Source organism: Neolamprologus multifasciatus, chromosome 19 (assembly GCF_963576455.1).
Source record: "Neolamprologus multifasciatus chromosome 19, fNeoMul1.2, whole genome shotgun sequence".
Classification (NCBI taxonomy): domain Eukaryota; kingdom Metazoa; phylum Chordata; class Actinopteri; order Cichliformes; family Cichlidae; genus Neolamprologus; species Neolamprologus multifasciatus.
The window spans coordinates 20,416,855-20,434,720 of record NC_140457.1 but is presented as its reverse complement, the minus strand read 5'-3'; the positions used below and the strand labels follow the sequence as shown (position 1 = coordinate 20,434,720).

The 17,866-nt window shown below is 42.7% G+C and overlaps 1 protein-coding gene across 5 annotated transcripts in view; it reads right to left on the bottom strand.

Annotated features, from left to right (window-relative positions):
- The window catches only part of LOC146496525 (latent-transforming growth factor beta-binding protein 2-like), a 90,783-nt gene that overhangs the window by 53,774 nt on the left and 19,143 nt on the right, over nt 1-17,866 (bottom strand). For all 5 annotated transcript variants that reach the window (XM_085142511.1, XM_085142509.1, XM_085142507.1 and 2 more), the window contains exons 4-5: nt 2,162-2,421; nt 1,078-1,251 (exon numbers count right to left, since the gene is read on the bottom strand). In XM_085142511.1, coding sequence (XP_084998637.1) covers nt 1,078-1,251; nt 2,162-2,421 — 434 coding nt within the window. The remainder of the gene's footprint in view (nt 1-1,077; nt 1,252-2,161; nt 2,422-17,866) is intronic.

The following is a 17,866-nucleotide window of genomic DNA, read 5'->3' as shown; positions in this document are numbered from 1 at the left end:
CGCATGCTTTAACAAAACGAAGACAGGGGATTTTTGCTTTTTGTTTGAGAATAAAAGTGGGACATAAAAACTAACCACTGAGGAAAAAGTGGAAATGCCGGGAATGTAATCTCGTGAAGGGTCTCTGCCAGGATGCTGAAGTGTTTAGAATATCTACACCGTGTTCCAAAACCCTGCTAATGTGCACATAAATCTGCAACATCGACCTGTTTATATATTCATAAGCCTGCGATGTCCTCCCTAAATAGGCTAGTGCATTTTGGTGAGGGTTGTTTGCATGTTTGTATCGCTGTTTGAGTTTATATTTATGAGAGTTGTAACTGGAGCGGATCTATATATGTATGTGTGTGGTATGCGCGCCCTTCATCTCTAATCCATAATTAGTCTGAGGTCTAAGCTGGACCATTAAACCTGATGAGAAAACTCAGAAACACGCAGGGGGTACGACCCTCGCCTTGGCACTAGCCGCCCCCTGCTATCCCATGGACACTCCTGTGTGAATTTGGAGCAAAGCCCTCTGGATAAATGACAGGTTTAATGTAATCCCTGTAAAACCCTGTTCATGCTGCTACTCTTTCTCTCTTTTCAGCCTCTCCCTCTCCTTTTTCATCCGTTCCTGCCCTCCCAGAGAGCATGTTAAACGGTTAATGGCGAGGCCGACCGCGAGGTGTAAACCGCAAAAGGGATGGGGCTAAGTATTGAGGAGCGTGGGACCACTAGGTCCACGTGTCTGTGTACAAGGGGAGATTAGGCCCCTTTTACAGAGCTTGCTTTTAATCTGCTCTCCCCTGTCTGTCTTTTTCTTTGACAGTGAAAGTTTTCAGCATAGCTCTCATGCTTAATCTACACCACTCTGCCTCCTGTCTAAGATTGGTATTCAGAGCAGACAGCATGCCACTGGGATCCCATTTTATCTAGCTCACCCAATAAAAAAAAGAATGAGATACCAAACACAGACTGTGTGTGAGAATCGAAAGGGAGAAAGAGAGACACTCAGGGACAACACAGAGCAGTATCACAGAGATAAGCAGGCAGACAGGCATTGCTGATAGTCAGAGGGCCGGGGTCTACACTCACAGAGTCGGAAGCCCTGGTTCTTCGGCTGCTGCTGGGGCGAGGTCTCGCTGTAGACCTCGGTCATGTCTCCCTTCTCGCAGCTATTATAGCAACGCCCTCCAGAGCACACCCTGCGGCACATCATAGGTGTGAAGACGATCTTGATGCGATCCAGGTTGGACGTGAGGTTGGCCCCTGGAAAACACACACACACCTGGGTGAGAAGGGGCAGCAGCAGAGACAGGCTAGAGACGAGCTGCATCCTTCCACCTTCAGCTTCACTGTGACACACTCCCCGTCTGGGCAAAAGGGAGGTTTATAAGTGCGAGGGTGTGTGCTGACGGTTGGCCAGTGGCACGCTGCAGCTGATGTGCCACAGACCAGCAAAAGAAATAATAAAAAAAAAAAAGAGGGGTGGGGGGTGGGGGGGAGGGGGTGAGAAGGCTATTAGGTTTTTGGGCTAGGCTCCAAGCCCTTTATCTTTGAGAGAAGGTGTTTTGGATATGTGTATGGGTGAAGGAAACAAAGAGAGTGTAGGTGAGCACTGTGTAATGGTGGGAAGCTGTTCAACAGCCGTTGCTGTGGTACGGGCTAAAAAACAGGAGGATGTGGAACGGCAGACAGCTGTGCACGTTGGATCAAAGAGAAGGGGGGAAAAAAACTGGTGACGTTCACATCACATTTCCAACAGCAACCAGGGTCCAGTGTCTATCATGTCAGAGAAGTGTCTGAGCAAATTCCCAAAGGTTCCGAAGTACGTAACTGCGCAATCTCGCACATGCTCAAACTGCAATAGCTTTGATACGAAACGTCTGTGCATGTGATGAAGACCACAGAGGGTGTGAGGTGTTTGGACAGAGGGAGAAAGGAAGTGCATCCTGGAACGCTGCCAATTTTTCCTCGTGGCTAATGTCGAACAGTGACACCACAGGAAGTGTATGCATGTATTGTGGCCACTCTAAATTTCGTCAGGCATTCGTAGCGATTGCATTTGTTTTGAGGTAGCTAAGGGCAGAGGATGTGAAATGATAACAGAGCCACGATTTATGATATTCACAAATATTCTAGTGGAAGACATACATGTATCCAGTCTCATTGTACTTACCTGCTGGTAATAATGCATTGCTGAACTGTCCGTGCAGCTGGCTGTTGCTGGTTGGCCTGTGAATATTGTGGGAATGTGTGTTGGTATGCCCGTTCCTGTTTCCATACCAGTTCCCGTGCTCGTTGCCGTTAGAGTAGCCATTGCCATTGGGCAGAGCGTTGGAGGTTATAGGCCCAGAGGATGATGGATAACGTTTCACAGTACGGGAGGTCCCGGTCTGCTGAGGGGAGGAGTCAGGGGGTCCCCGTCTCACTTGGGTCCTGTAAATTATCACAAGGCCATAAACACATGACCTCAGACAAAAGCTAACATCCCACACACACATATATATGCAGTCACAAAGATACACCCATGAGCATCTTATATGCGTCACCATGAGTATAAGTGTGCTCAGTGTGTGCAACAGAAAGTAAGACTCCTAAGAGACAAACATGCCATCTAGCTCATAGATTACTTAATCATACTTAATCGATTTTATAGAATAAAACATTTAAGTTTAATGGAACTGATTTTACTGAATCATTCTTTAAGCACTACAATGCTAAAATAAAATAACAGTGGACCTATCACTGTATTCTCAGCGCCATACTGTTATTCTGGATCTCCACTAGAACAGCTATTATTTATTTGTATGCAATCCCTCAGTTTTATCACCATCAGAAACAAGTTATTTTAGCTCCCATATCTTTCAGGCCATCCTCTCAGTAAGCAAACTTACTTCTGATTGGCTGTCGGGTTCTGCAAACAGACTCATGTGCTTGTGAGCACCACATCCTCAACTTCCCGGTTTTGAGGTTCCAAAAACAAACTTTAAATCTTTTAAACAAAACTCAGTTTCTTGTTTTGTCAGCTTCTCAAATCCGTTGGACATCTATTCTCTGTAAATATTACGCTCATTACCTGCTTATTAGTGGATTTAGTCTTTCAGTCAAATGTTGTATGAGAACAAAAGTCTCTACTGTCACCCACAAAAAATGTGTCGAATAATCGTATGCAGAGATCTCTGTTTGGTCCTCTCCTGCACGAATCCAAGAGAAGAAAAGAGTAACGGCAGTCTGAAGGTCAAACTTTTGGCTCACACAAGCGGACCTTCTTCTTTGAATCTTTGAACATGGTTAAAATGACCACCCACCATTGTATCAGTGTACATATGACAGCACGCTGCAGACATCTTAAAGCCATTTCACAGGAATAGATTGGCCAACAAAATATTAGGCAGCCAAAGAGAGTCTGTGTGTGGCTCGTCTTAGAAAAGCGTGTGATTAAACACATCAGATCTTTCCATCACAACTCCAAAACCTTTCCATCACACATTGTGTCTGCATGACTAGATTATGAACTCCTTGTTTTGTCTGACTGTGGCCAACCAGAGAGCAACATCCTGAGTGTTGCGTTGAACTGGAGGAAGTATTAAAACTGGGGTCGACGAACAAAGCTCGACCAGGGCTGCAAGGGGGCAAGTTTTTTCCCCAGTGAGCATTTCATTTGGGTCAATTACTGAGCCAGTGTTGCACGACCTGGAAGTTGAGCTCATGTGAGTGACCTGGAGGAGGCGCGTGCCTCTCAGACAGGCAGGCAGACAAGCCTACCTGGGTCTAAGATTGATTTTGGAAAGCTAGGATTCAGCCCTGCAAAAAAACAAAAAAACAAACAAACAAAAAAACATCTGGATCCCACTGATCTGCCCTGACAGACAGGCAGTGAAGGACAAAGTTGAGCTAAGCTGGATAGATCAAATAAACACTTGTACAAAACTGTGTTATTTTTTAAACCACACATCACAAATCAGCTCTGTTAACCCCCCACACACACTCACAACAATAATCAAGCAAATAAACATGTGCGCACACACACAAAAATGCATATTTGTCCACACAAAAGCAAACACAGACACACCATGTCCCAGCTGTCGTAGATTTTGGAGAAAGGATGTGACACAGGGAAACAAGAGGTGCTACTGCCAAGGTAATAACGATGGACAGGAGGTGGCAAAAGACCGTTACGCTTCCATGCTCAAATGTGATTGGGTTTTTCCATCACTAACAGTGACACCTGACCTGCAAGCATCCTGCCTCACTTCCTAGGCCTAGCCAGATGTTGCTCTGTCTACCTCTTGTATGTTCAATGGTTTAGTGGTTTCCTCCCAGTGTGAGCTCATGTTTACCCTCTCTGCCTGCAGATCAGGGAGCACACGGGGCAAGCACGACCTCGCTCTGACGTCAAGGCCTCTGTGGCTTAAAGCGGAATCCTTCCCCTCCCTTGTTCTGGGTGACTTGAAAGCAATTTCGAAGTTTACATGGGACATGGGCTGTACAGACAGATGGAAGTAATGTTTGGGGTATCAAGCAATGGCCATACAGTTTTAATTAAATCACTTAAGTCAGCAATAACAGAGCTGCTGAGCACATGGTACAAAGTCTGAAATAAGGCAAATAAAAATGAGTGGAAAAAAAAAATAGCTGAGTAGTTCTCAGTCTTTCAGCAGCTGGTATCATCTGACACTTTTCAATTCAACAAAGCTAGTTAGCATTTATTATGAAATCCAAAAAGCTCTCAGCAAGCACCAATCAGAACAGACAACGCTAGCATGTAATATAGGTTGGTAAAGAGGAAACACATTCACTTACCTGGTCACTTTATTAGGTACAACCTTTCAACTGTCAAGAACAATTACTAATCAGCCAATCACATGGCAGTGACTCGATGCATTTAGGCAAGTAAACACAGTCAAGATGACCTGCCTTAAGTTCAAACCGAGTAAGGGATTTAAGTGGCTTTGTTACTTCTAAATGGGATAGCTGTTGGTGCCAGATAGGCTGTTCTGAGTATTTCAGAAACTACTGATCTACTGGGGGTTTTCTACACATTCATCTCATGGGTTTGTGGTCAGAAAGGGAGAATCTTGTGAGCAGCAGTTCTCTGGTTTAAAAGACCTTATTGATCACAGAGGTCAAAGCAGAATGGTCAGAAGGCAACAGTAACTCAAATACCAAAGCTATGCAAAAGAGCATGTCTGAATGCACAAAAAGCTTAACTTTTGACTAAGGCAGCTAAAGACAGGAAACTTCGTATAAAATTCACATGGGTTCACTAAAATTTGGCAGCAGAAAAGTGGAACAATATTGCCTGGTCAGATGAGTCTAAATTTCTACAGTAAGATTAGGATGTTACAATCAGAAATGAGTGAAAACAACATAAAAGTATGAATCTATCCTGCTGTGTTGAGCCTCTTAGTACAGGTTGAGCATCATTTAAATGTGAGTACTGTTGCTGACCATAGCCATCCTTTTATGACTTCAGTTTACCCATCTTCTGATGGCTGAAGTTCAAATTATCTCATACTGGTTTCTTGAACATGCCAACGTGTTCACTGTACTCAACTGGCCACCACAATCACTGCATTGCATCCCATAGTGCACCTTAGGAACAGGAGAGTAATAATGTGGATGTGCAGCAACTGCGTGATGATATCATGTCAATATGGACCAAAATCTCTGAGGGATACTCCAGCACCTTGTTTGAAGATTTAAAGCAGGCAAAAGGAGCCCAAGCAGGTACTAATAGTGAAGTGTAGAAACCCAAGAGCTGACACCAAAATCCAATGCAAGCTTTAGAAGCAGGCAGTGGGTGGGCGTATGCTAAAGCATCAATAATATGTACATGCCGATATTCCAGATATTAATTATTCTGACTTTCTGGTGAGATGCTTTTATAGCATGAGAAGGACCCCGCCATCTCCCTAAAGCACAATTGCAGCACTTCACATGCAGACGTAAAATTGGTAGTCATCAGATATCACTCTCCAAAATAAGCACACATAATGTAATTTATGATTTCACTAGCAAGTCCCAAAGTAGTGCAAGCTTCTGAAATCATGAAGTAAAATGAGTTTATATCCATTTTATAGTTATAGATGCTCTGTGCTTGGACACTACCATATAGTGCAAAGTTTGTCTGAGTTAAGCCCATGAAATGAAATAATTCATGTTCAGAACATGTGCTCGGTAATTATATTCACAGAGAGAGAACGAGTTCTGATAAATCTTGATCCAAACACTTGATCAAAGCATCAGCTCGTATCTGACAGCAAAGGAAGCCTCCAACTAAGACATGAAGTAACTGTCAGTGTCCACTATCACTCATTATCATTCATTTCACATGCATGGAAAACATTTAAAGCTAAACCTCATCACATCTGAAGAAATTACAAATCACATTCGGGGCCAAGGATATAAGCTCTACATGAATCAACACTGCAACACTTCCAAAGCACTGCAAAAAGTATTATTTGGCACTCAGCTTGCGACATACTGTATCTTTGAACTCATTTAGCATTACAATATGTGAACATTAGCTCTCACAAAGGCATGACAGCCGGCGTGAATGCCTGTTCCAGTCTCGTCAGGCTCAAACGAGTTGGAGAGGAGGCATTTTTGGAGCACAAACAGTACACAGTTAAGCACTGTGAAAACAAGCCAATATCAAGAACTGGAGGACAGTCAAAAGGACTACAGATCCTCCAACTCAGTGACGTTTCCAAACAAAATAGCAGGTGTAGCATGAATTTTCATGTTAAGACTGTGATCTGTGGAAGGGCGAGGATAAATGTGGATAAAGTCAGCTATCTGGATTTGTTTAAGCACCAGGAAACACCAACAACAGTTGCTCGAAAAGCACCGCTTCCAACCATCCCAGTGGTGACTGTTGTTTCTGTAAGTTGCCCGGTGTCTAGCCTTTTGCTCCGACAGAAATTCAAGATTTATCTAATGATCCTACTCACCCCGAGCACTCGCTCACACACACATGCATGCAGTGACCCAGATCTTCAAGAACTGTTTACACCTTAAACTGTCTCCGTAGCCCACACTGCATGACGACGCCGGATAAGTGTTTATGTGAAGCACAGCGCAGTAATGTATGGGCCACAGCTGATTCATTCACTAACAGTTCTGTCTCTGAGGTGCTTTCATTACCCACTGTCTCTATAAATCTCCTTGCTATATAAAGCACACTTGTCAGTTTAACGTATTTCAGGCAGAAACAATTTTTTCTGGCCTCAGGATGCTGAATAAGTTGGAAAGGTCAGGACTGTGTGATATTAAATGGTTTTTCACTAGCTTGCTCACCACTTGAAGCTCAGCACATGTCCAACCTGGTATAGAACATTTTTCATTTTGATTTGTTTGAGAATACCAAAGTCTGTAGCCACATGTAATGGCTTGGGTTGTTGACTTCTAGTAGCTAATGCAGAAAATAGGCTGATACGAAGAGCTTGTCTGCTTGTTAGATGGAGCCATTTGGCTTTGACGAGACTGTCAAAACAAGACAGTCTGACAGTAGGCAGAAGTGTCTGGCACGAGCATCCCAGTCTGGGTCACAGTGGCTCTCAGCCTTGTCACTTGGTCCAGTTTTAGTTTTCTTTCTGTGGAGTAGGACATAACCTCTGGAGCGATGAGTGGCAAACCTCTGAATCCATCAGCAGGTTTAAAACCAATCAACAAGAGTCACTCAATAGCCCTGAGGAAAATCGAGTCATTATTCTTTTTATTTAAACAAAAAGTTAAATAGCTCCATTTACCTCTTTCCAACATGGAACATCAGCCAAAAGAACCCTTATTACATAAGAGCTGAACATAATTAGGGCAATTTGAAGCCTACTTGTTAAATGGGGAAATAAATGACGGTCATCAAAGACCAAGTGTAAATCAAAGTTTACTCACATCCATTTCATTCAGAGGAAGCGTTAAACGCTGTTGTTCGGCTCAAAAAGCTATGTTTGGATATGCATATCATCGCTCAAACTGAAGGGGAGGGGAGCACAAATCTGGGGAAAAAAATGTGCAAACAGCAGCTGAAACAATGAAAACCTTGTACTACTCAACCACTGCAAACACTGTTGTTGGCAACAAAGAAAAGAGAAGATTTATGAGCGTATTCACGACAGACGTGCACTTTCGCAGTCAAAGAGGGAGCACTGTGAACTGTACGGCGCACTTTGCGAGGGGGGTACAAAAAGTTTGGGATATAACAAAGTATGCTGGCCATTTTCCAAAGCTTTCCAAAGGTTCCTACTATGTGGCAAAGTAACGGTTACGAGATCTGAACTCGGAAAGAATTAGCCACGCAGCTAACAAACAAACAAAAAAAACATTAAACCGAGAACATCTTTGAAACAGACAGAAATCATCCATCTTTGTGTACAATATTTTACAACTGAGAACATCAGCAAAGACATTTTTCACCAAAATCTCTACAGCAGATGGTGCTCCGCATTACACAGACTAAAGCCTACAGACAAGGAGGGAGAGTGCACACTGTTGAAACTAGTCCCAGGAGGTGTTATTCAAGAACATTAGCAAAGACATACACACTTGACTCTTGTTCGTGTTTTGCTATTCAAATCCCAGTAGTGTTGTGAATCTGTGTGATGGTCCAAGACTCCAACCACAATGTAGCAAGGAAAATAGAAAATATTCCAGATTAGCAGTAATGATACTTGAAGGATGGCTAAGAGTCTTGTTGCCAACTATGATTTGTTTGCTTCAGAATTTAATTTAGCTGAATCTGAGCTTTTTGTATCTGATATTTGATAAGAAATTAATTACTCATTGGATATTTTGAGTCTATTTTGTTTTTGCTTTGAAATCATAGCCTTGCTTTGCCATATTTGATCTCCCCTGCCCCCCAGGAAAATGGGGGAGATGCTTGGTTAGGAGACTTTGGTCTGACTTAACAGCCTTGGTGTATTTTAGGAGGTGAAAGAAGTCTGAAACAGAATTTATTCTTTCTTACCAACCCAGTCAACGCACCAAACCATCTGTACCACTGGTAGCCAAAACCCCACTGCGGTCACACATCTCATTCCTCAGACTTTATGGAGAACACTCTCATCCATTCATCATTCACCACCGAGGTCCCTGTGTGTTTCTTTCAATAAAACCCTGAGGTCTGATCCTAAACATGCACCAATAAATATAATATCCAACCCCAAGGACACTTTCATTTCATTGTTGTTGTGTCCTTCCTCATAGCAACAAGGTCATGCAATGGCATAGTGGTAAAGTTTGTGCTCAGTGAAACTTCAAAAATAACTCAACACCAGCCTCTGTCACATTAAAGTCTTACCCTAAATTACAGCTTTTTGTGAATGTTTAATGTCTGGTAGTAAATGTTTTGACCTCCAGAGTCTTGACGTTTGTCGCAGCATCTTTTGCAGGATAATCATGCTGATATCTGAGTCTTAGATTGAGGCAAATATCTTAACGGGTCAGAAAATATGCCTTATCTCCTCCTCGACTAAGCTTAAATGTGCTGCACAGGCAAGAGAGTGATAACGGTCTATTCATTTAAGTTGTGGCAAGAAAAAATAAAGAATTTTTCCAATATTCGTGACTTTTTCTCTTTCCACTGTATATGAAAATGAACAAATTTTAACTGAGTGCACCTTTGAAATTCTATTTAAATGTGCCAGAAGTGCCAGTGGGCCAACATCTGTCCCATAATATAAAGTACGAATAAAAGGAAACACCTAGTCACTGGAACATGTGCATTGCTTTAACGATAAGCTCCTCTCTACTAAAACAGGTTTTTCCCGTATACGTGGCCGCATAAGGCCAAACATCAGTGAGCAATTAAGGCCCAGTCTTTCTTTGATAACATCTCTAGTCATTATGACTTGGATAATTGTGGGTCCTGGCAGAATATTCCCCCTTGTGAAAATACGGGTGTGTCTAAGGGCTTATCGCACCAGCCACGGAGGCTGGATTAAATCATGTTCTCTCTGTCTGGACGGCCTTCCAGGAATCCCACTAGTAGCAGCCAGAGCCTGGGTGAAATGAGTTACAGTGGGGCTGGATTGATTCAGAAAGCTTTTTATTCTCCCCCAGGGGAAGAGTCTTACATTAGTGCAACAACTGGGCCTAGTGCACCATGGAAAGCAGAAAAGGGTCTTGAGAAATTGACTGAGCAAAGACTGTTATTCGGATCAGCCGAAGTGCCGCGCAGACAAATGAAGAGATGAAGTTCCACTTAATTTTATAGGGAGAACTTCCCCCAGCGTCTGCATGAAAATAGATTTTCTGTAAATCTGACCTCACTGAGGTTTGCCGACATTACATGATCAAAACACATGACTCCTGCCGTCTGCTCAAACGCAGCGCAGGCCAGCACCTGTGAAATAATCAGCTCCCTTTTTTTATCTCCGGGGGGTGAGAGGGGGCAGGCAGTAGCCGTGCCAATGTGCCAAGTTTTCGCCTCAGCATTTAAAAAGCAGGGTTTTCAAATCCAGGAAGCAGTGAGTCTGGATGAAAGAAAATCAGTGTGGTTGCTGTGGTTCAGGGGCCAGAACCAAAATGCCTGCAGGCCTGGTGAGCTGAGAAGCCATTTAATATTCTCCCGTTTATTGTAGTTGCTCTGATCATTAACTTAGTAAAAACGCCGCAAGGCAGGTCAGCAGGAAGAGCCATTACCAACTGCTGACTGAGGCTATATATGCTGGTCAGAGTCATATGTCAGACTGCTTTCACGATAAGCCAAAAAGGGTTTCCATTTAAAAGAGTGATTAAGCAAATTTTTGAATTGGAATATAATGCTGGTTTGAAAAGAAATTTTACAGGGACCACAGGGCAGAAATGTAGACATGAACAAGTCCTGCTTTTGGAGGTCTACTTTTGTATAGTTTTAACATTTTGGAGGTCTACTTCATCCCCCAGTGGAACCCACAGGAACCCTACATCCTGACATCTGAATGGATTAACTGGTCCCATGCATAGCCATACTGCTAATTCATGCTTTCAACACCATGCCCCATATCTGGGAGATGTGTCTGATTGATGCCATCTCCATCTGCCTCAGTGCCGGAGGTGGAGGCCGGAGAGCATTCCGGGACAGGCGTGCTTCTCGCTTTCTATAATTGCTGTACAGTATTTGTCCGTCCGACAGCTGCATCTGCACAGGCCAGCTTGATGAGGTGGATTTGGCCACGGACGCAGAGCCCGCTGGCACGGTGACTCAGAGAGAGTGTTTCAGATGGGGCTTTAGGAGAGGTGGGACGGGGGAGAGAAAGACATATCTGTCCCATGCTGAGTGCTCTATGGTCCTTTGTTCCCTCTGGCCTAGCAGGAAGCCAAACACTCATGGGACTCGTTTGGCTCTGTGATTGTAGGAAAAAAAAAAAAAAAACACCAACTCTTCCTGGCCTGGCTCGGTTAGTATTGTTGTGTGTTAAAATTGCTCACATACAGCAATCTAGAATACATTTAGATGTGCATAGTAATAAGTGTAATGACAAATAGCTGATCAATCTTTACTATTTCACGCTGAGACAAATTTAACACGCCTTTTCTATCATGTGCAGGGTTCACTTAAGGACAGTCTCCATAGCTCTACTCTGGCATATTAATGCAAAAGCAAAGGGACCCCCTGCATCCTCCAATACCACATCAAGTCCTATAAAACCACAACAGATGACCTTAAGCCATACTCCAGAAAGCCCTGGGCCATTCACAAATTTAAAAAAAGCTCACCAGGGATTGAGCGTCAGGGTACATGTCAAGTTTGCAACATCAGCACAAAATACTGTATAAACAAGCAGAAAGCCGGTGAACCTGACTCCACACAATTTCACTCCCATGCCGGGAGACAAATCAGTCCTCTAGACATGCAGTCATATGCCTGGTTTAGAAGAGAGCCCTATTCAGAGGAGAGCAGCGCACACAACCTGCTGGAATTAACGTTTACCCCTTTACTATACTTTAACCATACTTCCTGTGTAGCTCTCCTTGTTTTTGGGAGCAGCCAAAATAAGAGGATGATTCTATACAGTTCTTCTTTGAGTAGCAAAGCAGACTGCCAGGTGATATAGTCAGAAAACTTTCCCAGGCTGAGCCTTGGATATATGTTTCCGTCATAAGAAAACACTTATCTGATCAAAGTTATAAGTTTCAAGAGCAACATGTGATGTAAAGCTAATGTGGGATTTGGGCTGCTCTTAATTTATTATCCTCTCAACTCAGTTGTATTAACAGAGGCTTGCTGAGCGAATATCCACTCCTGCCTTTCTGCGTTTAAGCTCTTTGTCTCTCTTGCGTCTGATACCTGAAATTCCTCGGCAAGCATTGTGATCATTGCTCCTAAGAAAACTGGCGATAACAGCAAAACAATAATTCAGCGCAGGTGCAGAGTACACCTAGGGGATTTTGACAGGTCCCAGCAGCGCTGGTGGTGTGGTTTGTCTGGAGTGGGAGTGAAAGCAACCAGTGATCCATGATTAACATGGAAAACTCCCACTACAACCACAGTTTCCTCTGAGAAATGGCTGTGTGGCTATGTACAAAGCCTTGAGTCAACAAGCCACATAACCGCCAGCCCTATTAGTCACCAGGAAAATGGTGGGGCCGATATAAGCAGAGAACCTGTACGTATGACCAGAACACTGGGCGTTTTTCTTTTTCTTGTAGTAATTCAAGTGAATTACTTGTGAGGAAATTCAAACAAAGAACCAGTGTTGATGACACAATAATCCAATTTTGTTTTATCCACTACTTCCAATATTAGTGGCATTTAAATTGAATGAATCATTTTTTGTGAAAAGACTGAATCTGACAATACTGAACGACTTTATGTTGTACATTTTGAGCACATCATAGTGATTATTAATCAGATTGATTGAATTATATGTTTTATACTTATTCTAACAATGGTAATAAATTTGATTAAATTACTATTAGCATTGTGGCTGCAATCATTCAATATAATCAGTGTGATCACTTTGTTCAATTTGCTTTTCAGTGAAGAGTGGTGGGGCTACGCCCACATTGTCTGTCTATGAACAAGAGGTTTTAGGGTTCACTGTAACAGTCAAATTATCTGTGTGCCACCACAATCTAAAATTAAAGAATAAAACTTCTGCTACGCTATGTGGAGCACAACGGTGGTTTGGTGGATTAGCACTGTTACCTCACAGCAAAGAGGTCCTTGGTTTACCTCCAACCATTTGGGCTTTCCGTGTCATGTTTGTAGGTTCTCTCTGACTATTCCTGCTTCCGCACGCAGTTCAGCTACATGAATTTGGTGGAGTTTGGTTTATCTAAATTGGTGTGAATGTGAGAGCGAATGGTTGTCTTTCTCTCTGTATTAGACCTATGCAGAGTGTACTCTGCTTCTTGCCTTATGGCTGCTGGATAGGCCCTGCATTGGGTAAGTGGAAAACGATGGATGACAATCAAAAATCAACTGAAGTGTTGGCTTTAATTTACTGGTCTGATTTTTCTTCTCACATTAAACAGTAAACTTTGGACAGATAAAAGTCGAAACTCTACCTCAGGCCTAGAAATCTGCCTTTTCTCCAAAATTAGAAGACATTACGTTAGACCAAAAACAAATTATGGGGCCTGTTTCTGGTGGGTTTCCGTCCCACTGTTCAAATATATGTGAGGTTAATTGGTTTGTACGTTTCTAAAAGGTTTCATATTGTACAATGTCACTGCACTGTGTAAAACTGAGGTTTAAGTATAAATGGCCTGCATTTGTATAGCGCTTTTCTGGTCCCTAAGGACCCCAAAGCGCTTCACACTACATTCAGTCATTCACCCATTCACACACAGGCGATGGCAAGCTACATTGTAGCCACAGCTGCCCTGGGGCGCACTGACAGAGGCGAGGCTGCCGGACACTGGCGCCACCGGGCCCTCTGACCACCACCAGTAGGCAAAGATGGGGTTAGTATCTTGCCCAAGGATATTTGGCATGCAGTCAGGAGGCAGCCTGGGACAGAACCACCGACCATCTGATCAGTGGCTGACCTGCTCTGCCACCTGCTCTGCCACCTGAGCTACAGCCACCCCCAAGTATAATCTCAGTAAGGTACAAACCACCATGTTACAGAAGGGTATAGTAGCAGTACCATCATGGGCACCACGATGTATCACTATAGCGAGAATAATGTACTTTCTTTTGCTGAAAGTGTGTCATGTATTTGCTACTGTGAAAGTCTTCAGACCTGAAGTCTAGTCTAAACATAACGGCTTGAATTCTATGTGGTATGAATTGCAGCTTTGTTATCTATGTAGCTGCCGACACTGGCCCTGAGTCAGATCATGTAACAGACCAGAGAGAGATGACCTTTAGAGGGGTAACCTGCATGCAGCATACATCCTGCTCTACCCAGCTCTGTTTCCTGCAGAGAACTGATGTCAGAGGACGGCAAGGCAGTGAAGATTATATGAAGGACTCATGGTGGTGGTGGTGAATACGCCCTTTACACATGATCATTGGCCCTGACCTTCATACCAGGGGCCAACTGTGATCTACAGAATCTAATGCTGACATCCCACCACAGGCATTACAAGAAACACTGAAATGCATTTGTTCTACAGGTCAGAGGAGGAAGCAGTTATTGGCTTGCCATATACGATGTGCTGAGTTTTACGTTTTATGGTTAATCCCACAAAACAGGCAGTTAGGACATTTGGGACAAAGCTGAAGGGGGTCGAAGAGAGGCTTAAGACTGAAGACAGGAATACAGGAGGAGGGAGTATGACAAGGAATTGTGCTTCCCAGAATCCCACAGCAAAGGAGGCCCCTCATATGTTTTGTCCATCCCACCAAGACTTTTATTTTATGCTGTCAAGCATAAATTCATTCAGTGGGGGTATTCATGGTGCACTTTATTCTAAGCCCCCCCCCCCACACACACACACACACACACACACACACACAAGAAAGGCAGACAACGAAAGAAACAGTTTTTCTTGATGGAAGAATTTACCACCATGGATGAGGTCATTTCTAATAAATAAGAAGTTAAGAAATATGTGATAAAAATAATTTAGATAAGTTATTCATAGTCAAACGTAGGTCAACATAAAGACACGTGGCCATGAATAGGTGAGGGTCTTAACTGAAGAGAAGACATGTGAAAGGTTTAAAAATATTCCACATTTTTTGGCAGATTTGATTTATTCTACTTCATAAATATACAAAGACTAGAAGGAAATGCAGAGAGATGAGGAGAAAATTATAAGACCTTAACTTGGTTGGTCATGAGATCGGACAGATGCTGAGCTGCCGCTCAAACAGTCAAGCACTGTTGATAAGCACGCATTTGGCATACTGTATATGATGCTGGCTAACTGGCTGCCTGTATAGATGTAAAGACATTTGGCTTATTTGGCTTAGTTAGGCTAAACATCTGAATAGGTAACTGAATAAACAATTTTTACAAAATGAGCTAATAATGAGCTTATTTTTTTTTCTTCTAAACAAATTTAAAGAGTTTTTTTTTTTTGAGGAGAAAAAAAGCTAGATGGAAGCTTAGAAATTAACAGAATACTGTGACTTGCAACAAGAAAACATAAAATTTTGCATGAAAAAAACAACATACTTTTGACCCATGCATGAGCTTAGGAGAAGACTGAATCAAATTGATATGGATTAACAGGGGCGTGTAATAGGAATGGACTGTACACTGAACCATCCTGGAAGACAAAGGGCAAGCAGTTTCAAAAACCTGGCTATCACCATCCACCAGTCACATCAACAGAAAAGTGGGATACAAAGAGTGCAGAAGAGGAAAAGCAAGCCGAGGTGTGGGGAGCTTTGAAAGCTAGGAAGAAGTCACTGCAGCTCTGTCAGATGAATCTGGTCCTTTTAAGAATAAAGGGGTGATAGGTGTAAATTTTTTGACCAGTTCTTAAAAGAAGCCTGACTGCAGAATAGTCAGTAGACTGTAAGATGAACGTCTCCTGAGTCTTGCAACAATCCAGTTGCTTCACAAGGTGAGAATACCTCCAGAGTGATGTTTGACTCTTTTAACCTTGAGTAATATTACATTATAACATTATAAGGTATTTTGAATCCCAAAATAAATTATTTTGTGTTGTTTGTGCATAACAATGCTCAAGTGAGGCCTCAGTCACACAGGCCTATAGACCTGTTGGCAAACCTCTGGAAACCTGCAGTCTCTAAGGAAAAATGTGCATTCTCTGACCAGTTGCGAGCGATTGCTGGAGGTCGCTGCCAGTTGCTGGAAAACCGGTACAACCCCATTCATACAGGCTTAGAGACTAATCAGTGACCCCCTGGCAACTAACCATCATTAGGGCAACGTCTGCTTTTCACAACTGGTTGGCAAGTGGTTTTTGGAGGTTGCTGGTAGTTGCTAGTAGTTTTCACTGAAAAAAGGTGTTGGTTGCAGCAGTAAGGCAAAACTTTTACTTTGAAGTTCTTCATTTCTACAGCTTGAAAAGTACATGCAGACAAGTCTGTGTCTTTCATGCAAATTACGAGCAATCTCCTAGTGACCAAAGTAATCACAAGCACACCCTCTTTCCAGCTAGCAACTACTCACCAACTGGGTGGGGAATGCATTTTTTTTCCCTAGACATGAAGTTGGCAGGAGTTCATCAGCTACACTCTAGGCCTGTGTGTCTGAGGCCTAAGTAATTTCATATTTTCTTATTTATTATATAACGCAATTAAAAACATAAATGGAAAACCAAGGAAATTTTTTTTTTTTCTCAAGTGTTGACATCCTAATTTCTTTCATGCAATGGCAATTTGAAAGATGATGTTGCAACATTCTCTATTTGGTTACTGAGTAAATAGTTAAGTAAAAAGCTCTGTAACAAACTTACCAAACCACAATATGAATTTCGGTTACTCAGTGCAAATCAAAAAAAAGCCTGAGTCCAGACGCAGACGTTTTGCTGGCCTGCCGAAAACTGAGGAAAGTATCAGATTCTCAGAGATGTTGACAAACCTCAGCCGCAGACACTACACTTTCCCTGTCTGCCGCCTCCTGACATTTGCGCAGTTGGGCTTCAAAGCTGAGTATTGACTGGACAGTGAAGAGGCCAAGCAACGTGTCTGGACAGAAGAATTACAACAGATCCAACTACAGTATATCCTGGAACTTCATGTTACCTTGTTGACTTTTTCTCTTGTTATCATTGTTTTTGTTCTTTCCCTCCTTGTTTGACTCATTCCTTTTCTACACTATTTCTTACTCTTGGCGCCACTTGACAGGCAGGGTTAGTAACAGGGTGCTGCTGACATAACAAGCCAACCCTGCTCCAAGTAAGACATATATAGTACCTCACACCTTCTGTAGTAGAATAATTACAGGAGACTGGCTGGATGCTGCATGCACTGGGAAGCTGCTATCTCACTATATGAGGGCAAGGCCAGCATGATCTATCTCAGCCTGAGCATCTGTCCTCCCCACTCCAGTCTTCTTACTCTTTCATTGAGCCTTGGCACCAGTCTTTCTAGCTTACTCTCACTCTCTGTGACCTCACGTTGCTCACGCTTTCCTGGCTTTGAAAACAGTGGAACCTCAGCCTGATATATGAAACCGAGACTTGCATCCACCACTTCTCCAGAGGGAGCACTGTTCCACCCCTTAAAGATCATTCTAGGCTGACAATGCAGAAAATCTGCAACAGTTCACAAGGGCTAAGCTTTAAATGTGAATCATACAAGCACTCAAATAGCTTTCTGGAAGTGTTCAGAGTCAAGTATTCAAATAACTATTTGATTAATGTTTAAATGAAGACATTTTACAATGTTGGCCAAAGCATTTATTCTGTTCAGAAAATGACAGAGAAATATGTTGGTCACAACAACTAATGCTTGGAAATTTGGAAACTTAATAGCACTTCTTACAAGCAGTTAGTCAGCTTCGGGAGAAACACGACAGTGAAAAAG